The sequence below is a fragment of the Cavia porcellus genome, unplaced genomic scaffold (genome assembly GCF_034190915.1).
Source record: "Cavia porcellus strain 051 isolate PalLab524CR breed Dunkin Hartley unplaced genomic scaffold, mCavPor4.1 scaffold_22, whole genome shotgun sequence".
Lineage (NCBI taxonomy): Eukaryota > Metazoa > Chordata > Mammalia > Rodentia > Caviidae > Cavia > Cavia porcellus.
The window spans coordinates 17,321,505-17,342,397 of record NW_026947505.1 but is presented as its reverse complement, the minus strand read 5'-3'; the positions used below and the strand labels follow the sequence as shown (position 1 = coordinate 17,342,397).

Below are 20,893 nucleotides of genomic sequence, written 5' to 3'. Positions count from 1 at the left end.
CCAGTAAAGAAAACTGACACAAAATTTTAGGTCAGCATCGTAGCTTGGAGACAGTGGGTTAGAGATTTGTATCTTGTAATGACAATTCGTCTAAATGTGGGTTACCATATTACATGAGTGTAATAGAAGTACTTTTCTCATAGGTAACTTAAAATCAGTTAAGCATGGAGATTACCAGGTGTAGTTCACAATAGGAGCTACTGTCAGACCAAAATGGAGATCAGTAACCTTTTTTTTGGGTGAAGGGCCAGATAGTAAATATCGTAGGTTGTGCAGGGCTCCTCTTGACTGTTACATCAACTCCACTGGGCTGTGTAACAGGAAGGCAGCCTTTGGCACAGCCTTTGCAGTGGGGGTCAGTGGGTGTGGCTGTGTCCCCAGGGCTTCCTTTGCAGGATGGGTGGCAGCTGGATTTCACTGACAGATGTAGTTTTCAGACCTTCCATTTAAATTACTACATTGTGTTTAATCATGGTATGTCATAAGTCTGTCATAGACGTCTTTTATATATGACTGACTATCAGCAAAAGAAAACATGTATATGTAGATATACAAAATAGTTAAGGTAGTTTAATACTGATTTCTACCAGTTCATTGAAAAGGGAGGTTTGTACTTACTTTGTTCTATCCATTTTTCATGCCCACAGCTTGTAATCTGAGCAACTACTTTGAAAATAATCATATGCAATATATAAATCACTGTTACTCTATTGTACTGTTTTGAAATTTTGTACGATCGTTTTTATTTTTTCTCTTTAAAATAAAAATAATAGGCAGGGGATTTAGCTCAGTGGCATAAGCGCCTTCCTGGCAAGCGCAAGGTCTTGAGTTTCATCCCCAGTATAAAAAAATTAAAAAAATTGTTTTAAAAATGTTTTATTTCCAAGAGAAAAAAAAAGAAGACAAAACAGAATTTTGAAACACATTAATCAAGGTGCAACAGTGGTACACACATTGCACATTGTCATCCCCAAATCATTCACCCAGAGCACAAGACAGCTGCATTTATTTGTCCGATGAGTAACAACACAAATTCTTGTCAACTCAGAGAAATCAATAGTGTAACTATCTTAACTTGTGTATGTATGTGTATATATATATACACACACACACACACACACACACATAAAGAATGTTGTTTCTTTCAGCTTCTCACACTAGTGAGACAATACAATGTTTGCACATGTGTGTCTGATTTATTTCACTCATGAGTATGGTATCAAGTTATATCCATTTCCCTATAAAAGTCTCCAGTTTGTCCTTCTGTATGATTGTGTAAAAGTACATCTTTTTTAGCCATTCCTCAGTTGATGGGCTAAAATTTAAAAAAAATTTTTTTAAATAGTGACTAGCAAATGACAGGATGATTACCTCTATATTGAGAATGTTTAATTTAACATAATAGCAATTACATGTGAACTGATTCTGGGTAACTGTTTTCTGTCATTTTGGACCATAACAGAATATTCTTTTCACACTTCTTAAAATATTAAAGTGACACAGATACCTTGCATCACCATCCAATTACACGATTCAGAATGTGGAAGAATGTAAAATCGTGCCCCGTGGGAGCCCGTCCATCCCTGAGCATCAGCTTCGTGCCTCCTGCCGTGGCTGCTGTCCTTTGCCCCTTATTTCCTTCCTAGAAAATCCCGCATGTGGGAGCAGCCTGCAGACGCACAGCCGCCTCCCTGTCCTCAGCCTGCGGCACGTGCGTCTCACGCTCCTGTGGCCGTGTTTAGCTGGGCAGTTTGGAGATGACTGGGGTTCAGTCTGTTAATCCCTCCACACAAATGCACGGCATTTCACTCCCGTGCTCCCCTGGAGGAGCTTTCAGCCACTTCCCATTTTCAAGCCTTTTGCTGTGTGCACTGCTGAATACTCGTGTACATGGGCACTTTGCACTTGTGTGGGAGTTTCTGAGGGTTAATTTCTTAGGATAAGCATAGCCGAGCTATAAAGCACATTCAGTTTTTCATAGGTGCTGTGGCACTGCCAGAGACTGAGTGGTTTCCAACCTTTCCAGTGATTTGTATTTATGTATTTTTTATTTTCTTGCACATGACTGTTTGTTTTCCTAGTACCGTACAGTATGGTGTTTATCATTCCTCTCCAATCTGATAGGCAAAATGCATTTTAGTTTAATTCACTTGGTGTCACTTTGAGGGATGAGTGCCTTGGCAGAGGTGTAAGACCAAGGCAGCAAGCATGACTTGTGTGAGTAACTGTGTGCTTTCTCCGTCTTCGGGGATGGCAGTCTCGTTTCTAACCAGCACTAAGCTGCTGTCGTTCTCACTGTAGCACCAGTCCTTTCCATATAACAAGAATGGATTCAAGGTGGGGATGAAGCTGGAAGGCGTGGACCCTGAGCATCAGTCTGTGTACTGTGTTCTCACTGTGGCCGAGGTAAGTGCTGCCTCATCTTTGATTGTAAAAGAAAATAGTGATCCTGCGTTTCTTTACGATGCATCATCTCACCTGATGTGCGTCAGAATTCTACCCTGTGTGGGTCAGGTGTTCTTGTACCCATTCTATAGACGAGGTAACCAAGGCCCAAAGCCACACAGCTACAAGGCATTGTAGAATCTGGATTTGAATCTAGGTCTGTCTAACCCCATAGTCTTTACCATACCATGTTCCTTAACATGAGAGATGGGATGACAGATGTTTATTTTCTTTAGCATTTGAGAGTGTCTCTGAAAATTTCAGGAAATGTAAGTAAGTCAAATATATGTAGTAGGACTCCAGTATTACTGAGAATACATTTACATTTTTTTTCCCATGCCTGCCTTCTGGCTCTTTCTGTTGAGCCAGGGTGGTGCATCTTTTAAAAATTACAGCCAAAGGCGTCAGATGGTCTCCAGTGCTGGGGGTTCTCACACTGTTCCTTCCCTGGCTCTGTAGGAGGCAGACCTGCGACGGCTGCATGTGGTGATCCCAGTGACCGGTAGCCACGGTTACCTGGAGCGCAGCACCTTCCAGCCTAGAGCTGAGCAAAGTGCCTCCCTCTCTGAGCTCAGATTCGTTCTTGAAGGAGCCAGCTTTTGAGGCAGAGCTACTTCTTCATCTTTCACATGAGAAAGCTGAGGTCCCCAGGGCTCCAGTCACTTGGGGTTCATATCATTGTTACGTGTGGAGAAAGGAGAGGCTGCGTTTTCTTCCTCGCCTCAGAAAATGAGTGAGATGTTTTGCAGCTTTTATAGAGAGTGTGAGAGTCTGCAGCTCTCAAAGTTGTGTGACTGTTGTATGTCTTCCCTGCTGAGTGCCATGCTACACCTCTCTGGGTGGGCAGGGGAGAGCCAGGCTTGTTGGTGGCTGATTGGTGTTTTCCTCTGAAGTGGGTGGGATTCCCAGAGAGGCGAAGAGGTGTGCTCTGTGGATCCTGAAGCCTGAGGGCTGACCTCAGCAAGGCACCAGATGAGGACGCTGCAGAGCGGCTGCAGACCATAAGGGCTGCAGATGCGGTGGAAACTGAGTACAGCACTTAGCGGAGGAGGAGAGAGGAGAGGCAGTCAGGCTGCGGCTGCCCCAGTGCCCTGCTCCAGTCCCCTGAAGCCCTCTTGTCCTGGGCCAGGGCATTTGTGTGCAGCCCTCCAGGCTTCAGTTGACTAGAGACTGCTTTGGAGAAGTGAGTGCTGGAAGAAGAATGGCCTTCTAATAGTATGTGTGTTTCAGGTCTCGGTATTTGAAGGATATTTACGTTACTTTGTCTGGGTTTTATGTCATAAACGTTAGGCTTCTGATTGTGAAAGCTTCAACCAATACAAGAGCACTAGCATCCATCCCATCCTCTGCTTCTTTGCAAAGCCCAGAGCATGAAGCCCAGAGCAGTTTACTGGGTCCGGCCAGGTGATTTCTACATCTATGAAATATGTGCCTGGCTGTTGTTTTTCTGTTTCACACACAATTGATAGATTACGTGATATTTTGCAACTTCTGTGACATACGAGGGATAATTGAGAACTATGATGAATATTTAAATTTTAAAACTTTAGTAAAAACACACTGTCATCGTCTCCCTTAAAACACCTTCTCTGACTTTGAACGCAATTAGCCCATGTTCTTGACACTTTCTGAGCAGTCCCAAGTCGTCTCCCTTGTCTGTAGTTGCACTGTGTCTGCCCCTGTATCCCAAATCGATCCAAAACATGCACTTTCCTGGTTGTGCTGACTTTGGGGAAGAGCTTGAAGTCACACATGGTGACACTTCCCGTGGTTGAGAAGCAGTTCTCTGTGCCCTGCCTTTCCTGGACTGCAGTCGGCAGTTTTGGTCACACCTCCTAAAGACTGTCACAGGAGAGGACCTCCAGAACTGCTTCAGGAAGTGGCCAGAGTGGCCAGGTCTGTGTATTCAAAGTGAGAGAGGAGGATTCATAGCAATGTGCCTTTGGCTGTAATGAATTTTTTCAGTGTAAGCACTCACTGTGTGTTTCGATCTCACCAGGTACAAGTATGTTGTATGTCTTTCGATACTTTGGCTCCTTGGGCTAGTACTCCCATTTCATGGGATTGTTTTAATTCATTTAACTGTTCTCACATTGATACTAACTGTTCATTTTCTCATTATTAACAAAAAGTATTCAAGTGAATATTCATTTTGTTTGTCTATGAAAGCCAACCTTAGAGTCACCATGTGAAAAGTCACCTTGAAATTCCTGCTGTGTGCTGATGGGTGTTGACCTAAATAGGTATCACTTGTTACCTTCTCACTAGGGAGTGTGAGCACTGGTTTCCATCAGACTGAGAGGCAGTCTTTTTTATTTTTATGTTTCCTCTTTCTTCGCTCCCTCTCCTTTCTCTTTCTCTCTTTTTCTCTTTCCAATGAGAAAAAGGGGTTGAATATTTAAGAAGCTTCTGGAGGGTTGAGTAGAGGAAGGCACAGAGAGAGCTGAGGCAGAGGATGTGAGCAGAAAGAATCTGGGTGCAAGAGGAGGTAAAAATGTTAGAAAACAGAGGAGGCCTGAGCACAGCCCGGTGCTGGAACAGCTGCAGAGGGAAGAGAGAGGGCGATGGGGGACGGTTTACAAAGCTCAGCATCTCAGGGGTGGAGCAGAGGGACCAGGGATGACGGAGGAGGAGGAGGAGGCGGTGGTGCAGGCCTGGGCCGGAGGGGGGTGGGGACAGGGCCGGTGCTGTTCCACAGAGACCTTGTTTCCCGGAGACCCAGACTGGGCTCTGCTGCAAATTTCCTCTATGCAGTAGGGCAGTACCTTTTAATTAAAAAAGTACTGCCATATAAAATGAAATGAAATACAGGCGTGGGTCCCTTTTATGCCCTTCTGTTCTCACTTTCATTCAGGTTTCTTTTCTTGAAGTGTATATACACTCTCTTTTAGCAGCCTCTGTATTCTTGAAGACGTTTATTGCAGGTTTACATATACACAGAGGCATGCATTAGTGTGTATGTAAATATGTGCGTAAATGGGATGACTTAATACACACACTGCCTTATGTATACACACTATGGGATAGACAGCAGTGCACACATTGCCTCCCACTTCCACAGTCTTCTAAGCTGACTCATGCTGTGTAATTTATTCTGCCATTGGAGTTTTAGTAGTAGGTAGTGTTCAGTAGCTGTACAGAGACCGCATTATTTTGGGGTGAATGCACTGCCTGCTGTGTGTCTCAGGTGTCTTTCTGGAGTGAGATTCTGGAGGACAGGTGTTCCCAGAGTGGGCAGAGGTCTAGAGTGTGTGCGGCTGTTCTGGACACATCTGCTTTTGCTGGTGGGAAGAACACAGAGGGGCCGAACTTTCCCTGAGAGAGCTCAGGACAGAGCTTGAGCCAGTGCAGCCCTGAGCCCAGAGCTTCCCCACCAGGAGACAGGTGTGGAGTGCAGGTGTGGAGAGCAAGTTCTTCCTAGGGTGCAGGGAGCCTGTCTTGCCTGAGCAGGAGCTGGGAGTGGCTTTTCTCACTTGCCAGCCAGCACCCAGGAGAGAGGAGAACCAGGTGATGGCTCTGTCTCGGCGCTAGCCTGAGTTGGTGGCGGTCAGTGCCGGGCCCTGCCAGCGCTGGTCCTGTGCCCGGTCTGGTGGCTTCCCTGCCATCTGGCCGTGGTGGCTTGTGCTCCAGTGGACTAGCAACTGGAGAGAAGGTGGCATGGGAGAGCAGCTCTTCACCCAGTCTCTGTGCTCCTCATGGGCCTGGAGGCAGGGCTGGAATGTCAGCCGAGCATGTGCAGCAGTGCTTTTAAATGGCTGCTCACGGGTTGCTCTGATTGCTGTTCATGGGTGGCTCAGGGCGTGTGCACCTCATGTCCGTGTTACTTTTTGTGTACTGTTTCAGGTTTGTGGGTACCGGATCAAGCTGCACTTTGATGGGTATTCCGATTGCTATGATTTCTGGGTAAACGCGGATGCACTGGACATCCACCCCGTCGGATGGTGCGAGAAAACCGGCCACAAACTCCATCCTCCCAAAGGTGTGGTTTCCCTGCCTCTTCTGGGATCACTGAAATCTCATTTTCTGACTTGCTACTTGGGAATTTTCAGCCATGGGATACTTGATGGTAATTCAGAGGGGTCCTAATTCAAGCTGATTATTCATGGTAAAAATACTTTTATTAAAGTAAAAGAAATAAAATTATACTCTACCTTGAGAGAATAAACCATGTCTGTGTATTAATTTGCATATAAATTAACTGTGGCATGGTAATGATACTTCTGTGACTATAAATAATTTTTACCAGCAAATTTGTGTTATTTCATAATATATGGATATATGTATTGGTATTCTTGAAAAAACCAACTTGAAAAATTAGTTTTAACTACTTCAGGTAGTTAATTTTATTTACTCGTATTTGGATGGAAATCCCTCTGAAATCTTATGCCTTGAACATATGAATCTTAATATTTAGGAAAACGAAAAGTGAACAGTGAAAAGCAGGTTAAGTGTGAGTTGAACTCTGAACAGTTTCTTTCATTCTTTCACTTGTTTGTTTGGTTATATTTGGTTTCGTGGCGCTGGGGAATCAAAGCCAGAACCTCCCATACGCTAGGCAAGTGCCACACCGAGCCACTCCCCAGACAGTGATTTTTTCCCGTTTCACATCTGTATAAAGTTCCTAGAGAAACAGGCAGCATTTGGTTGCTTTTTTTTTTCAGCCCTTCACCAGTGTATCGTATTTCCTTCTCTTTCAGCTATTAGATTCATTACTACTTACTTGATGTGAAAAATTCAAATTACTAGCTTGATAATTTTTGTCCCATTTTAGGACTTTTAAAATTTTTCTTGGCAATGCTGAGGCTTAAACCCAGGGCCTCGCATATGCTGGGCAAGCTCTCTACTTCTTTCCTTTGGGGGTACTGGGGGTTGAATTCATGATCTTACAACCTCATGCTTGCCAGGCAAGCTCTCTACTTCTACCAGAGCTCTGTCTGCAGCTCTGTGGGTCTTTTTTTTTTTTTTTTTTTTTAAATGTATTTTTGAGACAGAGTTTCACTGTGTTGTTCAGGCTGGCTTTAGCTACCTTTGTGGCTCAGGCTATCCTCCAATGCCCGTGGTGATCCTCCTGCCTCAGCCTCCTGAGTGCTGGATTATAGGTGTGCACCACCATGCCTAGAAGGTGTTTGTTTTTCAGTAGACTATCTTTTAAATAATTATTTGCTTTTAAATAAAAAGTTAATACCAGAATGATATTTTCAGATAGCTAAAGGATCAAACAAATAACAAAAGGTGATGGAGAAAAGGAAATTTGTAAGCCCTCTTATAAACTAACTTCTTATATAGAAGGAGTGATCTTTTTATCTACTTGCTGAACTTTAATGAAACAAAAAGAGTTCATAGCAGATAAATAAAGTGCTCCATTCCCTTTTTTAAAAATATGTTCACTTTAATGAAATTGTGAAATTAAGGCAGTGGACATTTTTCTTATCATAGTTTGCTAATATTCTTCCTTCATAAACTTTGAATTGTGATTTAACCTAAAAGATTTTGCCTGCTTTTATTATTATTTTTTCAACTTTCTACTTGTTCCTGTGTGTTAGTCTCCCAAAATAGAATAAACGAGAAAAAGCTTGATTATTCCAGCTCACCGGTCCCAGCTGTTGAAAAATTCTAAGTATTGATGGAGAAAGCTCTATAAAACATATATTTAGGTGTAAAAAGTGTTTGTTCCCTATTTTTTTCCTATCTGTTACTGTTCATTTAGAAATGAAACAAATAGTAAAATATGCTCCAAAAAACCCCCCACAACCTGTATGTAAAAATACATAGTTACAAATTATAAGTTTAATTTTGTATATTGAAAAAAATCATTTCATTGCTTGGTTTTGGCATGTAGGAGTTAAAGGTGGGGTTGGAAAAGTAAATGTAAAATATTTGAATATTTTAGTAAGTCCATTTATGTGTGCTTATTACTCCAGGATATAAAGAAGAAGAATTTAATTGGCAGACCTATCTGAAGACGTGCAAAGCCCAGGCAGCCCCTAAATCATTATTTGAAAACCAGAATATAGTAAGTACAAAGTTCTCCTTTCCAAGGAGGTGATTTTTGAGTGTCTCATGGGATAAATGACAAGTGATAATAGGGAACTAGTATAAATTTTATTGCCTTGGTAATTAGAGTTCTCTTATCTTAAAATTTAAAATTAGCTTAAAGTCTACATGAATCAATATTTTATAGTCATATTACATTTTTTATTGAATGGTAGAAAGCAACTTACTGCAAAATCTGGGGGTGATTTATAATTAAGATGCATAAAGATGAAATGATTGGAATGTTTGATTGCTGGCATTTTTAGTTAGGGTGGTGGTTCAGATAGGACTCTTAGTAAAGCCACGGTAGCCCTGAGTGAATTTACATGCAGGAGGTCGCTGGAGACCGAGATGTTCTTCCACTGCAGCTCGTGACTTTATTCGCCAGGCAGAATCGGCAATGGATGCATGTGTGTGTCTTCCTGTGTCTTGATGTACTCCCATTTTCCATTGTGTGATCCTCCACCGCTGTCTCTCACAGGACTTGATAGTCTCCCAAGTTCTGATCTGCCTGGAAAGAATAGGGACAATGAAATAGCAAAACAAAATAGCATCTTTACACCTGATAAAGACTGGCTTGGAAGATGTGCATGTCTTGTGTCTCAAAGACAAATGAGGTTTTTAATTCTGAACCCCACAATCAAAAGGATTTACCCACTCCCCAAAACCAAAGAGGACTGGCCCCTCATCCAGCAGAACTGAGACTGTGCCCTGCAGCCCGTCACGCCTTCAAGGGAAATTCCTGCTACCAGGCCCACCTGCCAGGGAACAGCAAGTGACAGGGCAGGAGGGGAGACAGTGATGTTTCACTAACAGGGCTCCTTGCCTACAAATGGAAATAAGTACCAGGAGCAGGTAAAAACCCCCATTTGGGAGGTGATAGTAGTGAGTTGGTGTGAGAGCAGCAGGCTAAGGATGAAATGTTCTCCGACTGAACATAAGCCAGGTTGAGTCAGAGAACTGAAGATGTGGTGGGTAGGGGTGGGGGTGTTTAGGAACCTAGTGGAGGTAATGAGGCAGGTTATTATTTTATAATATTTTACTAGAGAGCGGGCTTGCTTGCTGAGATGTCAGTACTGGCGTGTCAGTAGGTACTGTGCTCTGTTGGACTTACTCTGGGAAGAGGTGGAAAGGTGGGAACTCACTCAGTGGCCTGTTTTCTCTGCTGCAAGCTTCCTGATCCCTGACTGATTCTCTATTCATGATCTGACTCTGGGATTTGGGATTTCATTAACTGCCTTGCACTGTCCCCTTACATTCTGGGTAATGCTAACTTCACCTTAATCTCAGGCTCTGCGATTGGAATCTAAGAGGCAACTCAGTTTCCTTTGTCCTGATTATCTACCTGCAAATAGTCAAATATTTATAGTCCTAAATGATAACTGATTTCAGGGCTTAGCTATATGATAAAAATGTCTGTGTATTATTTATGCTTATTCCTCTAGCTCACACAGGACTTATTCTCCTATTTTTCAGATATATAACTTCATTTTTCACAACAATGGCTATACATTTGTATAGTTATAATAAAGTGGGAGTGAGTTTATTTTGCTTAAAGTACTTAGAGTAATTCCTGTACACTTCAGTCTGTGCAGGAGGGCTTTTGGTTATTTTTAAAGAAAGAAAGAAATGACTTAGGCATCGAATGTCTTGTGATTGACATAATTCATAACCAGATATCTTGCTCTGAGATTAGGATGTTCTTCTTCATAAAGGATTATAAGGGGTGGTTGCGTGTTACTGTCCCTCGGGGAGTAATTCTTCCTGAACTTTTGTTGCTTTCCTTTTAAGTCCCAGATGACTGATTCTCTTCCAACTGCTAACCATTTTGAAGGGTTATCTAGATTATCAGCCAGTTTATTTGCTGCTGCTGTTAATAAAAATTGTCTGTAGCATTAAGTAAAACTTGTAGGAATCTGCAGCCTTTAATATCTTAAGATGACCTATTTTCTGGAGAGTACTCAAGAGAAATCTGAAAGTGGGAGTGAATTTGTACTGACTTGTACCCATTTTTAACTTGATTAAGTGCGTATTTGGTATGAAGTAATTTTCATTGTTAAATCTGTAATCAAAGAAGAAAGGCCAAAATGTCAACTACATGGCGAGTAAAACCTGCTGGTGTAGTTCTCTAAAGTATCAAAATGCATGTTAAAATTATTTTAATCACTACAAGATTGGGAGACTTGATTGAGATTGAGACTCAGTTAATTGGGTGTAGCCGTCGAGCATGTTAATAATTTCGTTTTGTTTTATTAGTGCTGGTTGGAAAGAAGCCCTGCTGTGAACCTAGCACATGATTTTGAAATGATGTGAATACAGGGCTGGCTAGCGGGGTGGGCTCGGGAGGTGCAGATTCACGGGTCTTTCTGCTGTTTGTTGAGTGTGCGCTTATCTCTAATTATATCTGCATTTTTCCATAGACAGTGATCCCATCAGGCTTTCGAGTTGGAATGAAGCTTGAGGCTGTAGACAAAAAGAACCCTGCATTCATCTGTGTTGCCACGGTAACAGATATGGTGGACAACCGTTTTCTGGTGCATTTTGACAACTGGGATGAGAGCTATGACTATTGGTGAGAGGCATTTTCTGTGAATGTGTGCTGTTTAAAATTTAATGTGTGGGGCTGGGGATTTAGCTCAGCGGCATAAAGCGCCTGCCTTGCAAGCAGGCAGTCGTGAGTTCGATCCCTGGTACCAATAAAAAGGAAAAAGACAAAAAAAAAATTTTAATGTGTACCTGAATAAACTATGTACAAGGTTTAAAAACAGAAACAATGCAGAACTTCCAACAAAAAGTTAACAGTGCACTGCCCCACTGTTTCCTATTTCAGATTTTTAAAAATTTTAACATGTTCCATGTTGCATGTATTTCCATGTCCTTTAATGCTGTTCCTGATACGCATTTTACTTGTGTCTCTACAGTGGAAGTGATATTCACACCCCCTCATTCCCAACATAAATTCACAGCTTTGTGATTGCTTGAATTTTTTTTTTTATTTGATCTCTTTAATTTTTACATCCCTGTTCCTCTTTTTTTTTTTTTTTTTTCTACTTGTAACCTCCAGTGAAGAGGCCAGGGGATTTGTACTTGCATCTCCCACAGCTTGGATTTGCTGATTGAATCACTGTGCCACGTTTTCCCATTCCTTAAATTTCTTCTGTAAATTGATGGGTTTTATTTCATTTAAATTTAAAATTGACCCTATTTATTTTGCAACGGTGACTGGGTGAGAAAACTTTAAATTTAGAACTAGCTTAATCTGTCTAAGTTGAACATGTTTGTCCTCTTCTTGATATGGATTTTGGTGGTAGAACGTAACTTTGATAGAATCCTTTTAGTGATAAGGAATATTAAGTTAGTTATTAGGCTTTTTAAAAATGAGTGTGGATTTTCGTTTCTTTGATTGATTGATTGATTGATTCATTCATTCATTTTGTGTGCAGAGCTAGGAATGGAACCCAGATCCTCATGCTAGGCAAATATGCCACCACTGGATTATACCCCTGGCCTGTTTTGTTTTTAAAGTTCTGATTCATTTGGTGAGATTTTTCTCCTAAATTTTAAGGGTTTTTGTTCTTGCTGTTATTTGAGAAAAATAAGTAGGTAGTAGTTTGCTGCAGTGTTTTAAAAATAGAAATCAATTATTTAATATAAATTGCTTTTCAGAAAATTCTGGAAAAGAATGAGGAGGCCTAGAATTTGCCACATTGATTTTTCTCAATGCCAAATTAATAAGGATCAAACAAAACTGGTGCTTTGGGTTCTTTTTCAGAAAGGACAAAGAAAGTACTAATCTCTTATAAACTCCAGTTTTGTGCTTTTATGAGCACAAACTCATAATTATTTTTAGGATGGAGAATACTTTTTGAGGATTGCTTAGTAGTGGTGGCATGAAATCATATTTTATTAATTGTCAGAAAAAAATACAGTATATTTTCTTCCTCAACCTGCAGTTAATACACTTAGAAAATTGCTTCCATGGATTGAAATTTCTCCAGAACATAAATACTGTGTTCTTTGATCTTTACACTTGGAATGGTTTTTATCTGCATAACTTATTTAGATGTGTAATTGAGGCCGCAGATCAGCTTGCCTGTCTCCATTTAAGGTAGCTTTGAAGTGAAAAGTTTTTTGTTTGATTGGATAGTAACCCTGTATTGCTTAACATTAGTGTGAACTTAGAAACATAGTGTATATGTCTGTGTATATTTATGGTACTACAGGTTGGGAAATTTTTGTAGGATGGAAAGTTTTTTTATGAAAGGAAGATAGCATGCAAACAAGTAAACTTGCTTTATGTCAGGGTTTCTTCTAAGCTAGCTAATTGATAGCTGTTTAACTCTGTTGCCTTGAGAGTCATTAGACTGAAGAATAATCCTCAGTATCACACAATATTATTGCAGGAAAGAAGAGATTTTAAAGATCTAGGAGGGAAAGCAGGGACCAAAAGATGGTCCCCTCTTCTGCACTGGTTACAGCCTCTTTGTCATCTCAGGTTCCAGCTTCCTAAAGGTTGGGATCTGGGGCGCAACACATATTCAAACAGACACAAACACAGATGCATGCAAACGCACACACACACTCACACACACAGCACTGGAAAAGACTTCCTCCTAAGAAACGTTCTTTTCTTGTGACCTTGTCTTTTGGGACTCAGGTGTAACACAGGGACTTAGCCTGCTGTTAAGTAGGAAGAGCATATTCGATGGAGATGGCAGGTTCAGGTGCCTGGAGCCCATTTTAGGGGTGTCTCTGTAAGTCAGGGCTCAGTCAGCTGGGAGCAGATCCATGAAAAAGAAGTAGCAAGTTAGTGGATTAGTGCACGCCTCAGGCAAGTGTGTTTTTCTGATTGTCCTAACGGTTTTGCCAACTGTTTATAGAAGTGGATCTCTTACATTTATGAATGATAATTTGCATGTCTCCCTAAAACAATGCTGAAGAGTTTGCCCTGGGTTTGCAGTTGTCTTGAGTCGTGTCTTAGCTAACAGGCTTCTCACCTGTCAGTTAAGTGGGGAGCAGAAGGTGGAGAGGGGAGGTCAGTGGAGATGAGTGGGACCCAAGCAGATTTCAGCTTCATCCCTGAGCTCTGTGATGGGGAAAGGCGAGAAGCACAAGCAGGCACCACTGCCGGGGTTGTGCGATGGGTGTGGAATTGTTGGAAACAATCTCTTGCAGTCTCTGTGGCACAGGGAGGCAAGGACCAGCTCAGACTGGTTGGCGAGTGTCTCAGCATTTGAGTGAGACTGAAGGAAGAAAGGAATTGGCTCTTAGATGTTGGTGTGGAGTATCCCTAGCCAAGGAAAGCATTGTTTTGGCCAGGACAGGATATATGTGGAGAATGGCATCTAATATATTTGGTTAATTTCTTCACTCTTCTAAACACCAGCTGCCCCCTTTCAAAAAATAAACTAAGAATAAGTTCTATCTTGTCATGCAAGGTGAGGATGAAGAGTGTTAGGAGCTAGGAAATTTACAGAAGGTTGGAGAGGTGGCCATCAGGGACATCGGAAGAGTTTGGTGTTAAAAGGAAAAGAAGGTTATTGCCTGGGGAGTCTGTGTCCACAGAGAATTTAACTTGGAGCAATCTGAGCTTGGTCTTTAGGCAGGAAGAAGGTCTCTAACCATTGTGAAGAGGGAGGATGCAGATATCTGAAATGGAATTGATTACTGGCAATACCAGTAAATTGTCATCTCTCGGGTTGGAGAAAAAGAAAAGGAAAGTGAGAGATTTTCATCTGGAAGCAAATTAATTAATATTTACAAGAGCTGCTGTGGAGAATATGTTTGGCTATAAATTAGGGATGGAAAGGTTGACTCAGCCTGGTGAGGTTTGGGGTTTAGTCAGAAAGCAGAGAGGCCCTACGGAGTTTGTATATGGCGGGAAGCCAAGAGAGTTGGGTACTAGTTAACACCGGGGCAGAGTTGTGCTCTGAGTTTGGAATGGGAAAGGCTGGTGTCCTGTAGTTCTCCAAAGAACCCAAGCCATTAATGCTTGCAACAAAGAGACCGAAGTGAGCTCCTTGAAATGTTAGACGCTGCCAGGTGTGTGGAGTTTCGGGTGTGTGCATTAGGTTTTTTTGGCTGCATCTGATAAAGTAGAATCTTTCTTTCCAACCCAAGGGCTTGGTAAACTTACTTAACCTCTTTGTGTTTCCATAAAATGATCATGTTTATGAATTATTTACTTGATTTCTTACCTTTTCAAAATCTACTGGTCTGGATCTGATTGAATTTTAGCAGTCTTTGGGAATAAGTTTTACTGTTTTTTTTTTAAATTTTATTCAAGGAGAAAAAGAAAAAAAACAGAAAAAGGGTACAAGTTATACAGAATTTCAGAAAAATGAAAGTAGGAAATCACTAGTTAATAGATTATATATTGTTATCTTAGAAATAGTTGTTCAGGTTACAAAATTAAAGTGTATAAAGTGGACTTTCAAACAGTGAGACTGCAAACAGTTTTGTTCAGTGATCCAACAAAACTCAGTAATATGGTTATCTATCTTATACACTTAAATATATATGCAGTTATATCCTTTAGAGCACTTTCTTTTCCTTTCTTTTGTGCAATGACAATTACACATTTTGGGTTTTATTACTCTCACAGTTCTTACTGAGTTTTACTTTCTTAAAAAAAATGTTTTTGAAACGTTTCTTTGATGATATACTGCACACCCCTAATAATAGGTACTTTGCTCAGGGATTTGCTAAGCCTTTCACCACCTTCTTTGTATTTCTTTCGGGTTACATTTCTGCCTTTGAACACTAGATGGGACTAGGGGATGACTTGTTTTACAGTGGTAGCTGAAAAGAGTTCATAGCTTTCTAATTTTTGAATGACGTGTTTGCTTATTGAGAAAATATAAATAAAGTAGATTTTAAAAGGAGGCATTTTTATCTTCTCTATTGAGATGGCTTGTTTTTAACTTAAATTAGAAACTTTGATATTTAAATGTTATTAAAACCTTAGTGTAAGAGTCAGCGGGACGAGCACCCATAATATGCTGTATTATTTTCCTTACTTATACTTTATAGAAAAATCCAGTAACACCAAGAGTAATGTTTAATTTTCTTGCTTTAAAATAATCACCATGACTCTGACAGATAATTATAAAAGCTACTCTATAATTTTATTAGATTAAGAAGGGAAAATTAAACACATGTCATATATTTATTTTTCATTCTTAATGAAGCTGTGTATGAATTAACACCTCCCCTGAAATGAAATGCATCATTAGTAATTATCCATAATAAAATCTTTGTTTAGGAAAAGTTAGGAGAGCTAGAAGTAGAGCTCTAGGGCCCCGTTTATACATTTTACAGCAACACGTCTTAAGGAATGGTGTGTTAAAATGTCTCTTACGAAAATGCATATTGTAAGAAGTGTAGCAGTGACCAAGGGAAGTTGGCATTTTACCTGTTTATTTTCATATTTCTAAAAAAGCTGTTACATACCTGTACCCTCCTGTATAGTATACGGAAAAACAGCAGTTTATCAGAGGAGGAAGGTATGTGATCAGAAGTAACTTAAGAGAAGAAAAGAAGGGATCCGCTATAAGGTTAAAAGGGTTTTTTACTGACTCTGACTGAGGAGAGTGAGCGGAACCAAGCAGGCACCCCAGCTCACAGCGTGTTGTCCTGTGAATCTATGCCCCGGAGAAGGTTGGTTTGGAAATAGGGTGACTACATCAGTCTCATTTCCTAAGAAAGTGCTTTGTTTTTCTGTATTCATTAGACTTTCAGTTCACTAGAATCTCCAACTGCTGGTACCCTCCCGGTGATCTACCTTCTGTTTTCCCATTAGGAAGGCTGCATTGATTTCTTGATCCCTCAGAACAGAGGCATCAGACTTGGTTAGTGGACCAAACCTGGGCTCCTTGGCGGCCCTGCACACCACTCATACTCTGTGCAGTGTTAATAGTTTTCCTAACAAAGCAGTGTTTCATAATTATCATTAGGATGTGCTACATCAAACAAGTCACAGCTAGTTTCCCCAGTGCAGTTTCAGCTTTAGTATGCTCCTGTTGTATGATACTGTCAGTCTCTAAGTAGTAGCATGTTGTGTTTTTCTGAACTATGTTTTGTGTCATCCTGAGACACACACACACACATGCACACCCACACCCACATATGCAGGTCTGATAAAAATACAGTGATATTAAAAGGCGCATTGCCATTGATTCCCCTCCAAGTTCTTGGCCCTTTGCAATCAGCTTTGTGATTCTGTTGGGTTGAGTCTTTTTAGTTGCGCTGTCATGGCTAGGTGGATGTCCTGAGTCAGTCTAAAACCTTTACCTTTCATGGTCATTCTGACTTCGGAGAGCCAGCAGATGCACTGTGCCTCATCCCATGAACAAGGTGGGGGACACGGCATGACGTTTTAACCACCCAGCCTTTATGTTGGCTGACACTAGGCAGCAGTATTCTGTGTATTTTTGCTCGCACATCGTAAAGACACTCAGGAAAGCACTTCCAGAACTGCCTCAGAGAGCGGCAAGGACATGAGATAAGTGTGCCTGAATCAAGAGGGAATGGTTTGCAGGGCTTTAATGGCAGTATGTCTTTTCCTGAAATGAATGTTGTAAATTTAAACATTCACTGTTTGTTTTGAGCCCACCTCTAACCACTTTCTCACTTTTGGAAAACACAGTGTATTGTGATTTCTTCACACGCTCAATAGACTCCATCTCTTGACAGTGCATTTGCCTGGTTCAACTCCAGTCCTGGCCGAATCCATCTTCCTGGCTTCCTGTCTGTGAACCTTGGGGGTGCCCTTTGGTCCTGCCTTCCTTGTCCTTCCAGATTATGACATTTCCCAGTTTTTTCTGACGTCTCTCACCCTCTTCCTGTTCTCCCTCTTGCCCCGTAACCTTGTTTGCTGTTTCACTGAGGAGAGCGGCGGGGCCTTGTCCATCCTGCTCCATCTTCCCGCGTCCCACCTGGACTGACTGGGGCTCCAGTCCTGCCGCCGCCGTGGGCGCTCAGCTCCAGGCCCTGGGCCCACCCTGCCCCTCGCAGTCGCGGGACATTGCTCTACCAGTGATGTCATTGTGTCAAAAACAGTCCCCTGACTGAGGATGTTGCTCTGCTGTAATTTTTTGACTGAAAAGGCAATACTTTTCATCTTGGTAAAAACTTATTTTCAACTAATTGTACACTTAAAATTTGTAACAACGATACAGAGGGTTGCCATCCGGGCTTCAGCTTCTCCCAACTTAACAAAACAAAACTTCTCTTTTGCCCTTTACTGCCTCCTATCTCTGGCCCCTTCTATCACAGAACCCCTTACACATGTTTTCTGTTTTAGTCCTGCAGTGTCTCCTGATCTGCTTCCTTCAGTCGTTTGCCCTTTTCCATCCCCAGCTTTCATATGAGGTCCAGCTCCAGAGATCCGTTCAGTTCCTGCCCATCTTTGACCACGCCAGCCGCACCTTCACTCTGTCTTCCCACTTCTCCCCACTAGTCCTTCCTGGCCGGGGCCTGCCAGCCCACACACTACCTGGGCGTCCTCCGCTGTGCCCCGAGTGTTAAACACTGTACCCTCCCGATGACTGATGGCTCCTGGATTTGTGCTGTTGGCCTTGATCTTGTCCTTGAACTCCCGAGTTTCATGCATTTTGTCTTTTCGGCATCCATCAATAGCAGGACCCTTCTGTCACCCCTCGAGATGTTAGAGACTGTGCTGGGGTCCTCCTCACTGCAGAAAACGGCCACTGCGTTCTTCTTGTTGACCACGTGCAAAGCCTTGTAGTGTCCTGACTGCTTCAGGTCATGCACACCCCACATTAAATCCGGCAGCAAATCCTCTTGGCTCTACTTTAAAATACTAACGTAAAACATGGCCCCTTCTTCCTCACCTCTGCCCCTGTGATTCAAGCCACATGGTCCACTCTCCCCATAGCCTCTGACCACCTCCTGTCTCACCACCTGTGTGGATTACTTTTCTTAGAACAGCCAGAATAATTAAAGCACAAATATGTGTAAGCTATGACGGTGCCTAAAACCTCCACAGGGATGTTCTAGTTCAGTCTGAGTAAAATCCTAAACCTCGTGGTAGCCTAAGGGCCCTGCTGTCTGACATCATTTCCTGTTGGTCTGTGCTTTCCTTGGTCTCTCTTCCTTCCTGTTGCTGACACAGTCCTTCCAGGTTCCCAATGCATAACCTTGCACTTGGTGTCATCTGTGCCCTAACTGCCTTCATATACACGAGTGGCGCCATTCTCTGTTCAAATCTTCCAAGTTTTTCCTCACCGAGTAGCCGACTTGACCAGGTTCCATGAGGCGCTCTCTTGTACTTACACAGTCTGCTCGTTCCCTTCTGCTTAGCGCTTGTCACCAAGGTGTGTTAGTTACACCAGGTATGACAAGGGTACTCGAAAGATGACCACCATTTTGTGTTAGGGACCTGAAGAGCCTCTGATTTGGATACCTGCAAGGTTCCTAGACCCAAAGCCTTGCAGATACAGAAGGACAACTGTATTTTGCTTGTTGTTTACTTCCTATAGCATAATTGCCCTGAAAGTTGTTTTATTCACTGCAGTTTCTCTGTCTGTCCAGCACCAGGCCCCTCATCCACATCTCAGTACCTGGATGACTGAGTGGAGAAATATGTCGCATGTTGAGATGAGAAACACGCAGCGCAGTCAGGTTAGGATCAGGGAACCGGAAGTGCGGTATCTGAGCATTGACAGAAAGGCTCTGGAAACACGCACTTAGCTACAGTGGGGATTACATAGAGGAGAAGAAGGTGGAAGGGAAGAGGAAGAAGCACTATTTTAACAGTGGTCTCTGCCATGATACTGCGGAATAGGATGGTGAAATGATCTCTGCTTGCCTGTGTGCAGGTGGTCTATTTCTCCGTACGCTGGTTGTGGATAAGAATGCTGAATTTTAATAATGTGATCTTTGTACTTCTACATTTGAAGTGTCAGGATATAAACAATACTCATAGGGGGAAGAAAATTGTATGGTGTCAAATCGTGACATTTATCTACTAGAATGCTGCTTGCCATTTGCATATGAAAAAAGTGCAAGATTTTAACTTTCCCTTTGGTTTAGCAACTATCTGCAAATTAGGTAGATTATAATAAACAACTCTGTAAGGTGTTCGGGATCAGTAACGAACCATTTTAAAAAAGACTAGTTTTTGAGCTTATATAATGACTACAGCTTTTTAATTTGTATAACCCACAGGTGTGAAGCATCCAGTCCACACATTCACCCAGTTGGTTGGTGTAAAGAGCACAGGAGAACCCTCATTACTCCACCAGGTTTGTGTTTCCTACCTGTCTAATCCCCTACTTCAGAGGTCAGCAGACCTTGTGCACAGAGGCCCAGGTAGTAAATATTTAAAGTTTTGCCTGCTCTAAAGCCTCTACCACAAATGCTCAGCTTGGGTGCAGCACAGACAGTACATGAACAGATGTGGCTGCATTGCATCAGCACTTTCTTTACAGAAAATATGCAGCTGGCCACAGGAGTGAGTGTCCTGATCCTCAAGCACATTGGGCATTGGCTTACTTGAAAGCAGAGTCTCAATTTTTGGTCCTCTTTGGAAAAATAAACTCAGATTCAAAACACTTTTTTCTTTCTCAACTTGAAATTTAAGACTTGATGTTAGCATGCGTTGAAAGGTGTCACCCAGCGCAGGTGTCAGTTTCCAATCTTGGCCAAGTCCAAGAGTGTGGGTGTGGAGGACCCCGCAGAGTGGATGGACTGCGGACCCCGTGTAGAGGCTCAGGTCTGGCCAGAAGCCTGATGCTCACGCTGGTGTGATGACTTGAAACCTCAGATGTTTTTATTTTAGCGTTCACACATTTGTTTCTCTTTCTTCTGCTGTGCTTCCTGGTTCCAAAGTAGATTTTACTCCCGATGCTAGCGGTGCCTTTCTTCTTGTGCACCCATGGTTCTGTTCTGAGGTTGGGGGGTGCTGCCACCGTGCACCCCTGACCCTACAGCCTTCTCAGCTTCTGTGCTTCCTCATGGTAGTGAGTCATGGCACTGGGGGTAAACAGTGTCCTACTTGTGAATTTGTTGTCTTGGGCTGGAGAACAAATTGTGCAGATTCATCATTATCAAGGCTCTTTTTCTTGGAGCATGTGAGTTTTGGAAATGTCACAGTCCCCCCGGGTAGGAGAAGGCAGGGCTGGACCCTCAGCTCACACAAAGCCTCACCTTGCAGGACAATGGATGTTTTCCTGACCAGGGTGGACCGCCTTGATACAGAGAAGGAGTGACCCGTGGGTGCGTCCTGCGGGCTGTGTGAGCAGAGGCTCGGGTCAGAGCTGTGGTTAGCATCATTTAATCCCTCTTCACAGCCATCCTCCTGCAGCTCCTCCCTCACCTGATCTTTTCCGCACCAGGCACCAACCATCCCTGCAACCAGCACGCTCTGTCTACCCCACTTTGAGTTTTCTCC

The 20,893-nt window shown here is 42.4% G+C and overlaps 1 protein-coding gene across 6 annotated transcripts in view; it reads left to right on the top strand.

Moving 5' to 3' along the window:
• L3mbtl3 (L3MBTL histone methyl-lysine binding protein 3) overlaps nt 1–20,893 on the top strand; it is a 105,628-nt gene that overhangs the window by 35,447 nt on the left and 49,288 nt on the right. For all 6 annotated transcript variants that reach the window (XM_023564536.2, XM_013151039.3, XM_013151037.3 and 3 more), the window contains 5 exons: nt 2,302–2,406; nt 6,289–6,424; nt 8,367–8,458; nt 10,899–11,050; nt 19,669–19,745. In XM_023564536.2, coding sequence (XP_023420304.1) covers nt 2,302–2,406; nt 6,289–6,424; nt 8,367–8,458; nt 10,899–11,050; nt 19,669–19,745 — 562 coding nt within the window. The remainder of the gene's footprint in view (nt 1–2,301; nt 2,407–6,288; nt 6,425–8,366; nt 8,459–10,898; nt 11,051–19,668; nt 19,746–20,893) is intronic.